The following is a 16,914-nucleotide window of genomic DNA, read 5'->3' on the forward strand; positions in this document are numbered from 1 at the left end:
CGGATCTGGTCGTTTCACTCTGTCGGGTAGAGTGTGGTGTTGTAGCGGCACTACGGCGATGGATCCCGCATGGCGGTGGCCTTCTCGGTGGTCCGTTTCTCTCGATTACTTTTGGCGCGGGGCCGTACCTTTCAGTGACTACATGAGCGGGAGTAGGTGGTAGGCGCCGCGGCAAGGTTTCGGTCCTGCCGCCTTTGTCAAGTGGAGTAGTTCGACCGCGTTGAGGTCCTAATCCAACCGGTCGGGTTTTTTTCGAGGTGTTGAGTTTGAGTGCTTACCCGCGTTGACGTCCCAATCCAACTGGGTGTGTCGAGTTGAGTGGTTACCCATGTTGACATCCCAATCCAACCGGGCGACTCTTGTTTATTTTTCGTTTTTTTCCTTTTCCTGTCTATGGCCTCCCAGGGCCGTAGTCTTGTATTTTTTGCTATATCAATAGAAACTCGTACTATCTTGTGCGGTTCGTTCAATAAAATTACTCTCTCTATTTTAAATTGTAGGTCGTTTTAATATTTTTAGGTTTATAGATATTATTATGCGATATAGATATAGTGTGTGTGATATAGTGTACGCCTGTGGACGGACCGATTTCGCCTGCCATCTGCCCACGGCCCACGGCCCAGCGTCTCTCTCGTCACCGCGTAAATGTTGCCCAAAATTGACCGCTAACATTATGTTATGACAAAGGTAAAGCTAAATTGTGCCCCTAGAGATCCATCAGCATGCAAGAGTATGGGAGCACATGACCTTTAATCCTCACGCCTAGTGTTCACACTTGTAGGGCAAAGAAATATTGACACCTCACCAATAGCCCCTTAGATGATAGACCTCGCTCTTTTGGAACAAAGCTACACTACGTGCTATTATCCTCTAAGAATACCAAGAAAATACGAAGCAAAGTAAAAGGGTTTTGGTCAGTGATCTTTCGTAGTTGTACAGCCTTTGGCTTCAAGACCTAGGAGTAGCAGTTATGTTTCCAGACAGGGGCACAAAGAACTTGCACCATAAGCACTAATTCCGAGAAGACTAGTCAAACAGGGAAGCATTGGGCTAGCGCCGAAGTGAACATCTGAAATTAAATTGTCAAATGCCTGAGTGCGGACGCACCACAGTTTGAGCTCTGATTGCAACAACCAAAGAGACTTTGGTGGGAAAAAAAAGACATTGGTTGAAGTTAAACCAAGCCGGGTGATCTCACATGACCTATACATCCATCTGTGATAGCTAAATGAGATCACTTCAGCGAAAACGAAAGCAAATGTTGCTTTGGAATTTTATTCAGCTAAAGGAACCTATGGTGAACGAAACTGACTGTACACTTCAATGTACAATGAACCAGTAAAATGTGAGGTGAGCCTAAAAGGGATCAGTAACTCTTCGGAGAGGCAAAGGCCGCAGTCATCACTAGACCTGCGGCTTGACGATCCTCACACTGCTGTAGAAGCGCTTGAAGTCCTTCATCGCCTGCTCCTCAATCTGGATTGAGCGGATGGAGGACGGGGCGTCAGTCTCTGGCTTGAACCAGCGGTTGGGTACGTTGTCCTTCACACCACCAACCTCTGGTGATCCACCATGGGATGGTATAGCGAAGCCTGATGTCCGGGTTTTCGGGCTGTGGGAGATGCTATGGTGACGCTTCTCCTAATCAACATTCAATTGCTTGTTAGTATTTTCATTGAGGGAGAAAACTTATTCAGGCCTGGGTGGAAAACACTACCTGCTGCATCTGTATGTCCCTGAGCGAAGGCCGTGACACATTGGGTGAGGTAGCAGAAGACGACCATGGTGGTGTGCTCCTGTCACCTTCAGAAGAAGGCAGCGAACGAGCAGGTGTGACAGCTATAGGGCTTGAATGCGCATCTGGGATGAATGAAGAAAGACGCACACGCCCAGCACTGTCAGGTGAGTTCTCAAAGCGATCTTTTGCTTTGGCCAGGACTGGCTCATTTGTTTTCCTCTGCTCGCTTTGGATATCACGAAGGGAAGCAGGTCCCTTTGTTATCTTTGCACCACCCCAGGCAGGTCCTTCATGCTTTGGTGTGACATGCACAACAGGGGCAGGGAGACTTGGTTTTGGGGTGTCATCGAGAGCACCACTCAAAAACAGTGACAAGCCACCTTTCCTATTTTTCTTTTTTGACGAAGTTGGTTGGGAAGGTTTCTTCTCTAATGGAGAAGCAATGCCTTTTGTGTTGCTGAAAGCAGCATCCTCTGTGTGTTTGATTGGATCAGCAGCACACACCTCCTGCTTCAATGTAGATACAGTTTAGTCAGCAAGTATCTCTGAAAAGAGCTACCACAAGATACAATCCTACATTGAATTAAAACAAAAGGAACAAGATTCCATCCAGGGACCAAATACTTGGCCTTCCATGCAAGCAAAGCACAGAACAGGTGCGAAAAAGAATAAAGTAAGGCACAACCTATCGGCTTTAGGTCTTATTACTTGTAAGACCATATACCCAAAAAAGAAGTCCCACGAAAAGTAGGGATGCAAAACAAATAAGAGCCTAAACAAATACTTCAAATTGCCAACAGCTATAATACAGACATCAGGCCTGATGATGTTAATATCTCCACAAAGAGAAGGAAAGAAAGAACCATCGAAAGGCAGGAACAGAATCTAACCTTTTCTGCAGAGACATTAGTTGGTAGGACTTCCTGGAGGTCCTTAACAGGAATTTGTTGCTCGGTTTCACTTTTCGCGGAGGGAGTATTAGACTGTTGTGCCTGCTTGTTTTTCCTCTTCTGTTTCTTGGAAACCTCAGGTTTTCTGTTTGTCCTACTTTCTGCTGGACAAACAGAGGAAGTTCTAGAGTATGCCTCTGAGGGAACACCAAGTTCAGCAAGTTCACCTTCAAGGGCAGCCCTAGACTCGAGCTTCGCTAGCTGCTGATCGTCAAGTTGATGGCCTGTAAGTTGCTTAGCCTCAAGAATCTCAATTTGTTGCAGCTTCTTGCGAAGTGCCCTGATCTGCTTAGAGACAGCTTGTTCAGCAGTGCAGTCTTTCTGAAGGAAGTTTTCCTGACTTGACATTCCAGATGGCCTTGATGCAGACTTCCCGCATTTCCGGGGCTTAAGGAATTCTATTGCTTCATCTTCCTCTCCATCACTGTCAATGACAGCAGGATATGTAGCTGTCATTGTGGGAAGACGGCGCTGACACCAGGCCTCTGAGGATTTTTCATCCAGCAATTTTTCTAAGCTTGCAAGAATTTCAGGAGACGCATTCATAATTGAAGGAGCTCCAACTGTGAAAATGTAATCGAGGTTGCGAATAGCTAAATCCTGCAGGATATTCAACAATTTGAGTATCAGGAATATGTGTATGAAACTTAACAAGGAATGGTTGCATTGACAGAAAATAAATATTTAAAATATATAGAAACAGAATGAACAGTGCTTGTAACTTGTAAGCTGCAGCACACCAGTGCAATAGGCCATTACCTCACAATGCTTCTTGAGCTCCTTGGCTTCCAAGGAATCAGCAACTTCAAGAAGTTGTATAGCATTTTTTGGCTCCAATAAATACTCAACTGCAACCTTCTCACAGAGGCTTTTCAAGCTAGGTACGGTTTTGCTCATTTCACCACTGCTTCCTGATAAACCACTGTCAGGCTGGACATCATTAAACAGGATATCTTCATCCAATTCTTCCATCCCACTGTTCCATTCTGACATAGAATTTATGCTTTGGATTTTTGGTTTGGGCGGATACTCAGGATGATATATACTAGAGAGCACAAGCATATGTGTTTCACCAACACAAACTGATGTTGCTCTCTTAACACCGTGCACCCTAGTAAAAAGTGGCATTTCATCCTTACGTTTCTTTGCATCCCACATGAAAACATCACCAGTTGATGTAGCCACAGCAGTCCAGTACTTTCCAGCTGAGATGCTCACAATATTTCTTCCACACATTGAAAATATCTGTACAGAAACGATGTTGTGTTATGTAAACATTAACAAATTACTGCTATACCAATTAACACCTTAGCAAGTAAGAAACCAAACCTGTTGGCATTTCAGATCAGGATCTGATGAAACCCAGTAGAAAAGAGCACCATCAGCTGTTAAAGCAGTACTGTGCATTGTTCCAGCAGCCACTGAAATCACCTGAAGCCGTTCCATACGATGGAACTTCAGATTTGTATTTCCACCCTTCTTAAGGCATCTAGCTATTACAACACGCCGTGGGGTGACAAGGCGATGACCCCAAGTGAACACCTAAAAAGAGGATGACACAACGGATCTGTTCAATTTTCGTAATGTTTGAATAATGTGTAAAAATCAAGCTTCAACGAATACCAGCTTACCTCTCCATCAACTCCTAACACGATTGTATGATATTTTGCTGCAGATACACCTCTAAATACTTTTCCTTTCAAGTACTCCACCATTCTTGGAATACAATTTGATGCTGAATTTGAAGTGCCATATCCTAGCTGGCCCTCCTTATTGCAACCCCAGGTGAACACTTCACCGGTATCAGCGACTGCAGCAGAGTGTTTGTTTGCAGCAGCTACAGCAATTATCCTTTGTTTGAGGGAACTAACACGCCTTGGTGTTGATTGGGTATCAACAGAAGGGTAACCAAGCTGACCCTCTGCATCATTCAGAGCATTTTGTCACAGGCTATAAGGGGAAAATAATATTAGTAAGGACAAAAGGACATGAAATGTGTTCCTAAGGTTCATATTGCCTGAAATGCATTTAAATGCACCTCACGTACCTCTATTTGATCCCCAAGTAAACAATTCCCCCACCTCTGTAGCAATCACAGTATGATGTTTGGCAGCAGCCACAACATTCACTCGTTTACGGCCTAATCCTACTGTCACTTGGCGAGGGGTAATCACAGCAGTTGTCTGGCCACTGTAATCGAATGGCAGTTGTCATAAACTTACTTAACAGTGAGGAAATTTCAACGCAGGAAAATATATATTACTGCTCAATTACTGTTGGCTTAAAATTAAGCAGCTTTAGTATTCATTAATAGCTAATCTATAGGTGACTAGTAACAAAAGTAATGTGGGGAAACCATTTTGCCATTTTTTAAGAAAAAATTGATTTATAACGTCATGCGATTGCTCACCTGTGAATATCCGGATGACCAAGACGACCACCTCGACCAAATCCCCATGTGTACAGTTCACCGTCAGAACTAACTGCTACACTATGGAACTTTGATGCAGCAACTGTTTTTATATATGACCCATGCAAGGTATCTACTTTGCATGGTAGTTTTTGTATGTGGGCATTGCCAGTTCCAAGCTGATAATTTGTCCCACTTCCCCAACTGAAGACCTCCGTTGCAACTGAAATGGAAAAAAAAGATATTGAAGAGGGCATCGGCATCAGATCACTAGATCAAATCGGAGACAACCATTTCCTGGAAGAGAAGAAAGCTACCTGCATCAGGAGAATCTCCATTGGCCTGTGATACTGGGCAGGAGAGAAGGTCAACAGGTGTACGGCCCTTAGTGTCCTCCAAAGTGAGGGAAGCACCAAACTGCAAAAGAACACCAGCAATACACAGGTGACCAAAATGGAGTGCCCTATGCAGGCTACTCCAGCCAGATTCTCCATCCTGCAACCGGGAAATTTCAATGAGAATTTACATATAAAGCCTAAAAGGTCAATAAGCAAATCAAGAAACAAAGAAATTTAATTGAGCAATTTTGGTTATTGAAATAAGCTTACTTATTACAAAGCAAACATCTTAGAAACTAGTTTTATTTGTAGCAGTTTGATACAACTAAGGCTGTTAATTGGATTATAAATGAAAAATAATGCTCAATGCAAAGGTAAACACAAGAAGCACACTACAAGGTATAGTTCATACCCTTGCATCTGGATCAGCACCGGCATCTAGGAGCCTCCTCACGATAGGTAGATGATTTCTCCATGTTGCAAGGTGGAGGGCACTAAGACCAAATGCATTCCTACCATCAATGTTCCCACCACTTTTTTTCAACAATGCCAAAGCAGATTCTACTTCAGCTATTGACCCTTGTTTGGAAACAAGGCACAGATCCTTAAGAGAGCTTCCAGGAGAAGGTTTGCGAACAGCTGATTGCTTTGATGTCCCTGGCGGAGATATCGAGGTCTCCATGAAATTTCAGGAACACGCACAGTATCTACAGGGTTATTGAGGCAAATCAGTAGACTACTCCATCAATATAACATTAGAAATCACAATTGTTCATTTAAGAAATGATAGTACCTGAAAGAGCAGGCCAACTGCTGTTATTGGTGCAAAATTTTTCACGACAGCAACACTATATGTACTGTACTACTAATGTTACAGCTGATGTTGTTCTTAAGAGAAGTACAATTCTGGTGTAATTACAATCCTATCTCTGCAGGGAGAAATGCTTGAGTGGACATCAACTCCACTATCTAAGACTGTTTTGCCATCCGTAAGAAACTATCCAAATAACCTAAGACAGGATGATGCTAGAGCTTCATTATGAGTAAAATGGTTCTTATTAGAGAGAGCCAGGGAGCTATGAGACCATTGCCATGTCGAGACTTGATGTTAAGTAAAGAAACATCATATAGTATACATCAACCTGCACAATGAGTAAAATGGAAGCAAATGAGTAAAATAATATAATGTGGAAAACACAATGTAATTCAAATAATGTATGCTCTAAGTTATATGACTGAAATTGAAAAAAGAACTGGCTCCAGCTGAGAATGCACATCAAGTTTCAGAATGAATTTGCACATGGAAAAATTATTAGTGGATGGTATTGCTATTTTTCAAGCATAAACACGAGATTTCTGATAAGTCCAGCTTCAACAAAAGCCTTTGCTTTCAAGTCTTGGGATTCTTATGCAATTTTATATTTCTAATCAAAAGTTGACCTACCACAACAAACTTTTAAATATGCACCCAACTTGGATAGAGAAATAGAACTTTCCCTTGACACCGACCTCTGCTAATGCAATCATGTTCTTCTTATTTCAGGGAAATGGAATAATATCTAGAGCTGATGTGAATGATAAACTAACATATCCATTATAGTGCGACTGTGGAACAGCACAGGCGGGCAATTTAATGTCAGTAACATTTCTTAGTTTATGTCATTGAACATGTCAGCAAATGAAATCTGAACAGAAACAGAAGATGCCTGTAAAATGCCCCTGACCAAAATTAACGAAGTGCCACATACCCATTTACATTGGCAATTTAACATCACTAGTAACATTTCTTAGTATATATTGTCGAACATGGCAGCAAATAGTATAGTGGAAAAAAAACAAAGGAAGAGATCTGAAGAGAAATAGAAGATGCCTGTAAAATGCCCGCAACCGAAATTGACCAAATGCTACGTACACATTTATATGCAAGACATAACATTAACACAAGGAAAGAATGCCTGAAGAAATACCTAAAATAGCAACCAATTATTGATATCAATTCAGAATTCAACCATAAATTCCCCAAATACAACAATCTGATACACACCGCACAACCTTCTCAATACGAACTGAATAAATCCACACAAATTTCAAAAAAAAAAAACTAGTATTCATACTCCGGCGCGCAGCAAAGCAAACCATCAACAAACTGAAGGGCCGGGAGCATCGACCCATCCACCCCAGGAACCAAAGATTAGGTTTTGAGCGCTCGCAGCAACAGAAAAGTTCCCCAAAACAACATGAGCAATCCGGCCAGCCAAGATAGGGCTTCCTTACCAGCAAAGGCAATCCGGATGGCTGGATCTGAAGAGCCTGCAAAGGTTGGGGAAGGAAGGAATGGCGACCTCTGGATTGGACCTCCCCTGCACAGGCTCCTCAAGAACACATGTTTGGCTCTTCGCCCCGGCTCTCTCTACCTATCTCTCTCTCCTCTCCGGGAGGGAGGGCACCGTGCGTTTATCAGGGGAGGGAGGACGGGTACGGGATCTCCGAGCCGGGAATATGCCTCCGGCCGCAGGAACTGCTTCCACCAACGCCTCTCTCTCTCTCTCTCTCTCTCTCTCTCTCTCTCTCCCTCCCTCCCTCTGTTTTTCGTCGCGTGTGTGTTTCTCTAGGGTGGGGAGTATTTTGAGGAGAGAAAAAGATACGATGAAATACGTGAACAAATACGTGAACGCAACTCAAAATAAAATGGAAATTCGAGGTTATACACGGTACGTGGTCGAGAAATAGGAGGTGGAGTTGGGGAAACGAAGCTAGTTTGTTGGATTTTTGCTGGGGTACCCTTTTGCGTGGCCCCTCGGTTTATTGATATTACCGCAGGTAGCCTCGGAGGAGGATGACCACAAGGCAAGATGGTTGTACTGGTGCTGATTTGCGCATTGTACATGCTTAATTATTTTAACATGATTACCACCCTTGCGAGAAGGAAGTTAGAGGGGGGAAACTAGGTAAAGAAAAATGTGGTGTAAGAAGAAAAGATGGATTTCTAAAAGTCTGGTGTGGTGTGGCTGCAGTTGCCTCTTGTCCCATTATGTCAACTAATCCGTCGTTGTTGTTGGCAAAATGATAAGATTTAGGTCAGAGTATTTAAATATAGTAATATGTGTTCTTGTTTAACTGAATCATATAAAATCGATAAAGTGCAAAAAAAATTGGCACTCATAAGGTTGAGGAAATATTCTATCCAACGACAACAAGAAAAAAGAAATGTGAGGACCAAGTTTTGTTTTCTCTCATCAAGACGTACGGGGCAAAACAAAGGCTGAAATCTCCAAGAATGGTTCACAACCTTGAATTTGTTAAACGGCAGTGGCTTGCACGTAAATGACGGCTTCTTTTTGTTCGTTTCCGTTTACCGATGAATGATTTTATTCTCAACAAGACACCAGAGGCGGTAGCCACTGCCACGCGTCACCCTTCTATTTGTCCTGACACGCCACCATTTGCAAAAATACACTCGACGTTTGCAGCTCTTGCACAGCAAGCCTCCGTGCACCCTTCTTGGTTTTCTTGGATGCACATGAAGACTTGAAGAGGAGAGAATAGCTGGACAGAGATCTTGCACGCGTCCCCTCGCATGCACCTTGCGTTCTTTATGTTTATGAAGCAATTGCAAGGGAGCGTATAAAAGTTTATGGGTTTTCTTAGTTTAAAAAAAAACAACATTGACTTGCAAAAATTGATGTCAGCATCCAAAGCTAAATGGAGCTGTTATTAAAATCTTTCGTTACTGTCACTGATTTACTGTGCGATAAGAACCACCTTGGGAAGCCAACGTGACTGAATTGAGTACTGATCTATATTTGGTCGCTAATGTCTTCCCTGATATTATAGCTTTATGTAGAAAAATGTCCGTATGTTATCAAAAAAATTATCCGTAGTGTAGTTGCGAAAAGTTTAAAGAAATCCAGTGCGATCAAGAAACCTGTGGTAAAGGTTATATCATGAATCTTTTATCGATGTCCAAGACAGACTACGCTAATATGTAGTCGCGTCGTTTCATATCATTCTTTCCTTCCTTGCACATGTGGATCCCAATCTGAATCTGCAATCTGGATGGACAGGCTGGGCATGCGTGGAGGGAGGAATCAGCAGCAATTGACTGAAAGAATATGCGTGCCATGGTGGTTATGTGCAGCTAAAAATGTGTTAATTACGGCCTTGATTAACAATAATCTAGTGTGCCTAGAGCGCTAGAGTAGGCATATGCCTAATCTCAACAGTCTAAGGTGCGTGATGAATTCTATTTCAAAAAAAGAAGTGTGCGGTGAACAGAAACAGGTGAAGCAAAAGGAAAGCCGATCGAAAGTCTTTGGCTTCAAGTCATGGAATGGCAGGGTCAGAGTCTGATCGATGGTGCACATGGCCAAACTGTACGTGCATGGGCGATTATTTTTTTTAAATAAAATTTGGGCGAGTTGATAAGTGACACAATAGCTCGCGTCTACGTGTACAGAAATACGGGATGCCGATGCAGTTTCTACCAGCACTTTGACGTATAGTTGCGCTTGGATGCATAGTTGGCGCCCCTGTAAATTTTCCTCTTTTTTTTTTGCTGATTTCTCTTTTAGGGAGCTTCCCATGGCTGCCCGAATATTTTTGGCTCCTTCTATGTTAATAGAAATGGCGCAGGGTCTGTGCCCATTTTTTCAAAAAAAAAAAAAGATGCCGATGCCATATAGATTCGCCCTAAGCTAAACTTGTTTTAATCACAAATTAACAGCTAGAAATACGCTGCTCGTGTACTGCGTATGAGCCTAGCTCTTTCGTGTATTAATTCGCTCGTAAGTTCCTGAAGCCGGAAAGGATAAAAACGAAGAGTTGAACCGGAAGAATGGAGGAAAAAAAGGGTCAAATAGAAGAGGGATCGATGCACGTACGTCCAGGTCACGGTCAAACAAATACGCAGGAACTAATAAGTCGGACATGCGTGCATGGATGATATACACATTGTGACGTTGGGTAGCACGTAGTGCTTGCCGTAGACTTATTGATGGGTTTGGATTAGTTAGAACAGTTTCAATGGAAGATTTTATAAAAGTTTTATGTGTTAAATTGTACGCCATATCAACAATTTAATGACTTGACACTATTATTACGAGGAGAGAGGATGGAGTTTTATCATATGTGAGATGAGTTTCATCAGCAAACACATTTATCAAGTTTTCAGTATCACCAACTATGCAATGTGCAATGAAACTATGCATTAAGATTGGTCTTAGAACTAATTGTTAATCGGGAATCGGGATTAGCTACATAAATAGCTGGTACCTGTTTGAATCAGCTGGTACCTGTTTGAATCAGTTAGAGAGCTAAAATTAGCTGGATAGCTCTAGTGACGGATCCAAACAGGCTCTCGGTTCTTAGAAGTTGAATACGGCATTGCAGTATTATTGCCACGTCCAGGTGCTTTGGCTAGCTACCAAGGAAAATTTGAGGCAACTTGATGCTTAGTTGAAGCGACTTGATTACAATAGAACAGGCACTACATTACTCGGACACATATAGCTGGCACAATAACTTGATATTAGCTTAAGTATACTTTGATTTATATGGCCGAGATCGACTTAATTCGCTTTCTCCAAAAAACAATGTCTTAGTTCACGAAGACAAGATCGCTGGCATACAAGATCAAGTAATCGCTTTGCATACGGCTGGGCTGGCGAATGCATACAAGATCTGATTCCTCTAGGGTTCTTTTTTATACATCCACCCCTAAAGTAACCGGCCACTTGCTGTAGATTTTTCTTCTTCTTTTAGTGGTGTGTGATTATCATATGGTATAAAAAAAAGAAAAGCAATAAATTGTGCATTTTCCTCACTGGATTTTCCTATGCACGCATTGTTGATAAAATCGATTTCTCCGGAATACAAATGGCATCAAAGACGAACATAAGAGGGCACTTTCAAGAAAAAGCACCATGCCCCCTTGACCTTGCTCACAAACTTTATTAACCCTCGCTCAACAAGACACCAATGATGGTGGCAATCAACCCCAGCTTTTTTATGTCGTCGGCATATTCCAGAGAGCCAGGATCACAAATCCGAATAGCCCATGGCTGTCTTCGACGGAGACAGCTCGACTTCGATGGATCAACACAAATTGTGCCCAAAAGAAATAGAAGAATAATTCCACGGAAAAAAAAAGAAAGGCAAATGGCTGTTGCATGAGATGTATCGAGGACCACGAAAAACGATTGCCTCTTCTGTGCGCCATGCGTGGAAAAGGTTTTATGTCAGTTGACACAGCAAGAGCGTCGAGTGCCCTGGCTTTTGTTTTGATGCATTGAGTTGCATCATGTAATCGTACCTGCAGAGATCGTATGGCAAAGGACAGAAGGGGATGATTCCTGTGCCGTCCACCGACTCCAAGTATACATGGTCACGAAAAGGATCGCCAACTGAAACACGGATATTCTTGTTGGGCCGTGCACTTGAGCCACGCAGCATCACAGAGGGAGGGGCATGAGTGTTAGAAGTCGTGTGAACATGCCTTCATCGGATTAATTGCAATTTTCCAAACAACATTGAGAAACGAACCAGATTAGCGAATTCTAACCTCGCCAAAAAAAAATCCAAATGGAACAATTGGGACACACATCAACGTAGAATGTTTTTTTATGTAAAGTGTGAGAGAAAGATGCCATTGTTTAGCCAAACAGCTGCCTATAAGAAGCTAAAATTTAATTTAGGACTCAAGACCAAAGTGTAGCAGTATATGAGCATGAGTTGCTGCCATATCACTTGCAACCTTTTCCCCGTGCACAAATTAAAGGATCATACAATTCGTACGCGACGAGTAATCTCAATTACTTGGCTTGCCTCCGTAACCCCTGCAAGGCTGCAACTAGCACAATAAGATCTATACAATTTTTCGAGTGTTATTTTTTTACAAATCGTCTGTTAATTTTTCTTTATAATTCTCTCAAATGGCCAACGTTTTTTTATTGAGATATTTGCCATTCGTGTTTTTAGACTAATCGATTAAGTTCACGTCGTTGATAAAGGATTGATTGTTGCAGTCAGAGCAACTCCAACAATAGCTATCAAAGGTTATCAAAGGTTAAATAGGGTTCTCCAAAAAATATCCTCATAGAGGCCTCCCTAAAGACCCCCGGTAATGGAAGGTGGAGGGAGAAATTTGGAGACCTCTCCAAAATGGAAAGCATAGAAAAGGGTTTACTCACTCTCTAAACTTGGGATAGGAGGATGTTTACAGAGTTTGCTGGAGTTGCTCTCATTAGCAATGGCAAAGGAGCCAGGATGGAAGGTGCTGTAGGGAGGTCTTTTTAAAAAAAAGAAGATACCCCTCCAAATCGTTGGCCGTTTCGGCATTTCAAAATTCAAAATTTTTATTATATATCTACACATAAACGTGTATATGAGAGAGTATGTATTTGCTAGTGCCTTGAGGACTGTTAAATCGAATGAAGAATCTGAATGTTTGCAAGAAACACGGGTGGGCTCTACTGATGGCGCAAGGACGATTTTAGAAGAAGAAAAAAAACTAGAATAGACTGCAATTCAAGCATTTTTTCATTGCCAAGTGTACAAATTTCTCAAGCATCTACAAAAACCTGTTTTTCCTGTCCTGAGTAACAAGAACGTCTAACAAGCAACACAACACCAATAGCTAAGATCTGAGCCAACTCTCCGAGCTTCACGAGAAACAACTCAAGCATTCGTTACCCTCGAATACAACCTGCAAAAGGGTAGAGTTGCAGGATTTCATTAAAATATTAACGTGCCAACATAACAGTAATAAATTGACCATGGTTGGTTTGCATGCAAAAATGTACCAAGTGACTCGACATATCCATAATCAAAAAAAGGAATTTGCGTGCAACAGCTAAATTTATCAATCAAGGGGGTGTAATGCTGGGAACTCAATACTGTCCGTCTCTTATCTTAGACAATATCACGCAATACACTGGTGCATCAAAAGGCATCAGGATACAAAATTCTTGAACAAACCAACTCAGAGATCTTCATTATTTGCGGCCAGGGGAAGCATTACCTCGGATTAGTTTGTGGTGTCCTTTATCTACATCTTGATGTTGAAGTAGTCGGAATCAAAATGGTGCAGCCTTACATATCCATCTTCACCACCACTCGAAAAGCTAATGAGATCAAAGAAACAGCATTGACAGAATCAGAATTGAGTTATGACAAGAATAAATGAGAACAGAAGTATAAATCCAAAACCCCTTTTGCTCATCAAAGTGACTTCAGACCAGAAGGAAAAAAAGGCACTTGTCACAATGCATACTGATAGGCTCCAATTGTAACTCTCATAAATACTGTTTTTCAGCAGCAGCAATCAGAATAGCGTATATAACCAGAGTGACTGGTAGAAATCATTGAGGTATCAGGAACCATCAGATGCATATAGTTACAAACACAAGAAAATATAAAAGGGATGATTCACTGCTAAAGCTACTTTGGGTAGTATGTAGCTCTCATACTTTTTAATTTTCATCAAACTGAGGTCAGCATAGCGTATATTGCCAATGCAATTGGCTGCAATCACCGAGCTACATATAAAAGTAGGTAGAAGAGATATGATATATAAAAGAAAGAAATAAACTTCAGAACTCTGCAATGACCAGATAAAAATAAAAAGTATGTTTTGCAGAGAAAAAACAAGATCTCTGATAAACAGGTCTAAAAGAAATAAGCAGATACACTAAAGGGAGCCAAAATGGCAAATGGGGTTATTGATATATTGCCCCAAGTGAGCTAGAAGTACAAACCAATTTCAAAAGGAAGAATTCTTGCCAGAGAAACTTTAATAAATTAAATATGAAAAGCTAAAGAAAAAGTTTTCATATCAATAGAAATATGCTCTCATAAAGCTTATGCATCCTCAAGTGGCTCAGAATAGCGTATATTACCATGATTAACATGGTTCAATCATTGAGCATACCATAAAACAAATATGAACACACAGACAAGTGGCCAAATTTAAATATAAAAACATTGATTAGAAGGACAAATGGGTTGAGAAAAAAAATTACCTCCGCCCATCAGGATTAAATGCCAAAGCATTAATTGGTCCAAAATGTCCTTTAACACCACCAATTTCCTCTTGCAAAATCTAGAATGACACGCATACAAGAATTAGCAAAAATGTAACGCAGGGAGTTATTCTGTTAACATTCAACTAGAAAAGAAGTTACCTTGTGATAGAATTTAGCCTCAAATTTACCAGCACGGCGATCTGTCATAGTCACATTCATTGCGTCCTGACCACCTCCTAGAACAACCTAAAAAAAGAAACAGGAACCTTTATGTAACAAGGAAATGGAACACAGATGATGGAAAGGAACTACCATCACTGCCTAACTCGGTATTTATATGGTGTCGAAATTAAATTCCAAAAGAAATTGCAATAGCTCATACACTGTATAACACATGGGTAAAAAAAATTCAAACATGGTAAATAGCATTCTCCTAGATAAACATGGTAAACAAAGAAGTACAGTTGTTGGCAGCAACAAATGAAATCTAAATGATCATAGCCTACCTCAATTCCTGAATACATAAAATTGCATTAAATAAGCACAAAGCTAATTCGCACTACCAGCTGAATAAATATCTGCTATATAGAAAATGTTATTTATCAACAGCATAAACCTGAGCATATAAACAAAGGCCCCATGCAACTCCAAGCATAACAGATTGATCAGAAAGCTCATCACAAAATACACAAGCATTTTGTATTTATCAAGCAACATGAATAAGATATAGTCTGTGAAGCACATCAGAGCTATAGTGAATTCCAGATCACAAAGCATTTTGTGCTTTTAGCAAGAAATGGGAGCAAACAGAACACAAAACTTAAGTACAGATGACATACAGTATCATGAGTTGGAGAGATGTCAACAGCATTAACAGGCCGCTCCGTGACATAGGTCTTGATCAGGGTCAGCGTTCTTGAATCCCATAGCTAGGCAGGGAAGATTAAATGTCAGGGAAATCCAAAAATAGTAGAAAATATGAATATATTTATGATAGTCACTTAAACAGTTTATCACCTTAGCAGATTTATCCAAGGAGCCTGTAATAAAATGAGACCAATCTGCAGATTTTGACAGTGATGAGATTGTCTTTTGATGTCCAGATTCCTTGTCTGACTCTTTCAGCAGCTTTCCAGTCTACATAGTCCAAAGAGCATCCCATAAGTGATGTGAAAGCTAGACCATTGTTACAAAGAAATAATCAGCATTTTTAACAGAGTGATGTGGAAAAGAATAGACCAGCACACCTAGATGCCTCTTTCATCCTAGTAGGCAGATACAGATTGCTAGAGCAACACTGGATTCAACAATCAATAAAGGATGTGCAAAGTTCTGCAGATACTACTACCAATTGCTATCCTAGTCCACTAAACGCAGTAAAAAAAACAAATTGACATTCTAATTTTTTAATAATAACATTAGGAACGTGACTGTATCATGTAACATCTTAACCAATTAACAGAGAGAATCATGACCAACCAAAAAAAATGCATTGCATCAACATGAAACCTGCTAAAACACCACCGGATGCCCATATCAGTAAGCAATTGACGCATCCCTTAGATCATCAGGATTACTTGCAGGCATGAAACAGCATGCTAACCTCCGTGTCCCAGATGCGAATGGTGGCGTCCTCGCCGGCAGTGATGATGGTCCTGTTGAGCGGGCCCCAAACCGCCCTGTTGATCCTCCCCTTGATGCCGGTGATCACGAGCGCGGATTCATCAGTCTCTGCATCCACCAACACATGCTTCAGTTTAAAATCCACTAATGTGCACAGGATCTCAGGGCTGGACATTCAGACAACAGAGGAAGCGCAAAGCGTAGAATGAAACAAGCACTCACGGTCGTCGAGGTCCTCGGCGATGTGCTTGACCTGGACGGTGGGGACGTGGTCCATGAAGTTGTCGGTGGTGATGACGGCGAGCGCGTCCCCGATGGCGAACTCAACGGACCTCGCAGGAGCGTCGAAGCGGAAGCTGAAGAGCTCCCGCCCCGTGCTGACGTCCCAGAGCTTGGCGGTCTGGTCGGCGGAGCCCGTGATGAGGCGCGCCGAGTCGCGGGAGACGTCGCAGGACCAGACGGCGCCGTTGTGGCCGCGGTAGGTCCCCAGGCGGTCGCCGTTGTCGGCGTACCAGACCGTCGGGGTGTGGTCCTTGGCGCAGGAGAAGAGGAGGTCGCCGTCGCGGTTGTAGCGCAGGAACGTGAGCGGGCGCTCGTGCCCCTTCATCAGGATCGGCCTCATCGTGGCGTGGTGGTGGTGGTGCCGCCGCTCGCCGCCGCCGGAAGTGGGGAGGGTGGTGGATGGGGAAGGGTTTGATTTGGATGCGTCGGCGGCGGAGACGAGAAAACCCTAGAACTAGTCGTGGGCTGCGGGGGGGTGTTATAGGCCGCGGTATGCGGACAGAATTGTATGCGGACAGTCGTCCGCATTCTGACCCGGCCCGGTACGGGCTGC

At 42.2% G+C, this 16,914-nt stretch overlaps 2 protein-coding genes and 3 non-coding genes across 6 annotated transcripts; all 5 read right to left on the bottom strand.

Annotated features, from left to right (window-relative positions):
• Positions 1-1,051: 1,051 nt before the first annotated feature.
• On the bottom strand, positions 1,052-8,054 carry LOC117843586 (uncharacterized). Of its 2 annotated transcripts, none has more exons than XM_034724231.2 (12): positions 7,711-8,054; positions 6,230-6,578; positions 5,849-6,143; positions 5,416-5,593; positions 5,099-5,321; positions 4,736-4,878; positions 4,320-4,609; positions 4,018-4,230; positions 3,448-3,933; positions 2,629-3,288; positions 1,718-2,248; positions 1,052-1,641 (listed from the first exon to the last, which is right to left on the bottom strand). In XM_034724231.2, exons 3-12 carry the CDS (start codon positions 6,116-6,118, stop codon positions 1,405-1,407), a joined length of 3,231 nt encoding a protein of 1,076 aa, XP_034580122.1. In that variant the 5' UTR covers positions 6,119-6,143; positions 6,230-6,578; positions 7,711-8,054; the 3' UTR covers positions 1,052-1,404. The 2 variants fall into 2 exon arrangements, with proteins under 2 accessions (XP_034580122.1, XP_034580123.1); XM_034724232.2 differs by having other exon boundaries at positions 1,718-2,245; positions 7,711-8,053.
• A 4,895-nt stretch (positions 8,055-12,949) lies between these two features.
• LOC117845500 (eukaryotic translation initiation factor 3 subunit I) lies at positions 12,950-16,814 on the bottom strand. The gene is made up of 8 exons (XM_034726558.2): positions 16,302-16,814; positions 16,060-16,187; positions 15,474-15,593; positions 15,296-15,385; positions 14,616-14,702; positions 14,454-14,533; positions 13,454-13,556; positions 12,950-13,138 (listed from the first exon to the last, which is right to left on the bottom strand). The coding sequence occupies exons 1-7, from the start codon at positions 16,699-16,701 to the stop codon at positions 13,481-13,483; spliced, it is 981 nt and encodes a 326-aa protein (XP_034582449.1). The 5' UTR covers positions 16,702-16,814; the 3' UTR covers positions 12,950-13,138; positions 13,454-13,480.
• LOC117846704 (small nucleolar RNA U54) lies at positions 13,723-13,803 on the bottom strand. The gene has a single exon (XR_004638431.1). It is a non-coding gene; the product is annotated as a small nucleolar RNA U54 (small nucleolar RNA).
• LOC117846703 (small nucleolar RNA U54) lies at positions 13,891-13,972 on the bottom strand. The gene has a single exon (XR_004638430.1). It is a non-coding gene; the product is annotated as a small nucleolar RNA U54 (small nucleolar RNA).
• On the bottom strand, positions 14,279-14,359 carry LOC117846705 (small nucleolar RNA U54). Its single transcript, XR_004638432.1, has one exon. It is a non-coding gene; the product is annotated as a small nucleolar RNA U54 (small nucleolar RNA).
• Positions 16,815-16,914: the final 100 nt, after the last annotated feature.

The sequence above is a fragment of the Setaria viridis genome, chromosome 2 (assembly GCF_005286985.2).
Source record: "Setaria viridis chromosome 2, Setaria_viridis_v4.0, whole genome shotgun sequence".
Classification (NCBI taxonomy): domain Eukaryota; kingdom Viridiplantae; phylum Streptophyta; class Magnoliopsida; order Poales; family Poaceae; genus Setaria; species Setaria viridis.

Bases quoted from the DNA above. Each gene is read 5' to 3' on its own strand.
- LOC117843586 (XM_034724231.2), bottom strand. From the start codon at position 6,118: ATGGAGACCTCGATATCTCCGCCAGGGACATCAAAGCAATCAGCTGTT. The intron at 4,879-5,098 runs GTGAGCAATCGC...ATTCGATTACAG, and splicing joins GGTCATCCGGATATTCACAG to TGGCCAGACAACTGCTGTGA. The intron at 4,610-4,735 runs GTACGTGAGGTG...TGAATGATGCAG, and splicing joins TACTTGGGGATCAAATAGAG to AGGGTCAGCTTGGTTACCCT.
- LOC117845500 (XM_034726558.2), bottom strand. From the start codon at position 16,701: ATGAGGCCGATCCTGATGAAGGGGCACGAGCGCCCGCTCACGTTCCTG. The intron at 14,703-15,295 runs GTATGTCATCTG...TTCTTTTTTTAG, and splicing joins TCTCTCCAACTCATGATACT to GTTGTTCTAGGAGGTGGTCA. The intron at 14,534-14,615 runs GTAACTTCTTTT...GTGTCATTCTAG, and splicing joins AGGCTAAATTCTATCACAAG to ATTTTGCAAGAGGAAATTGG.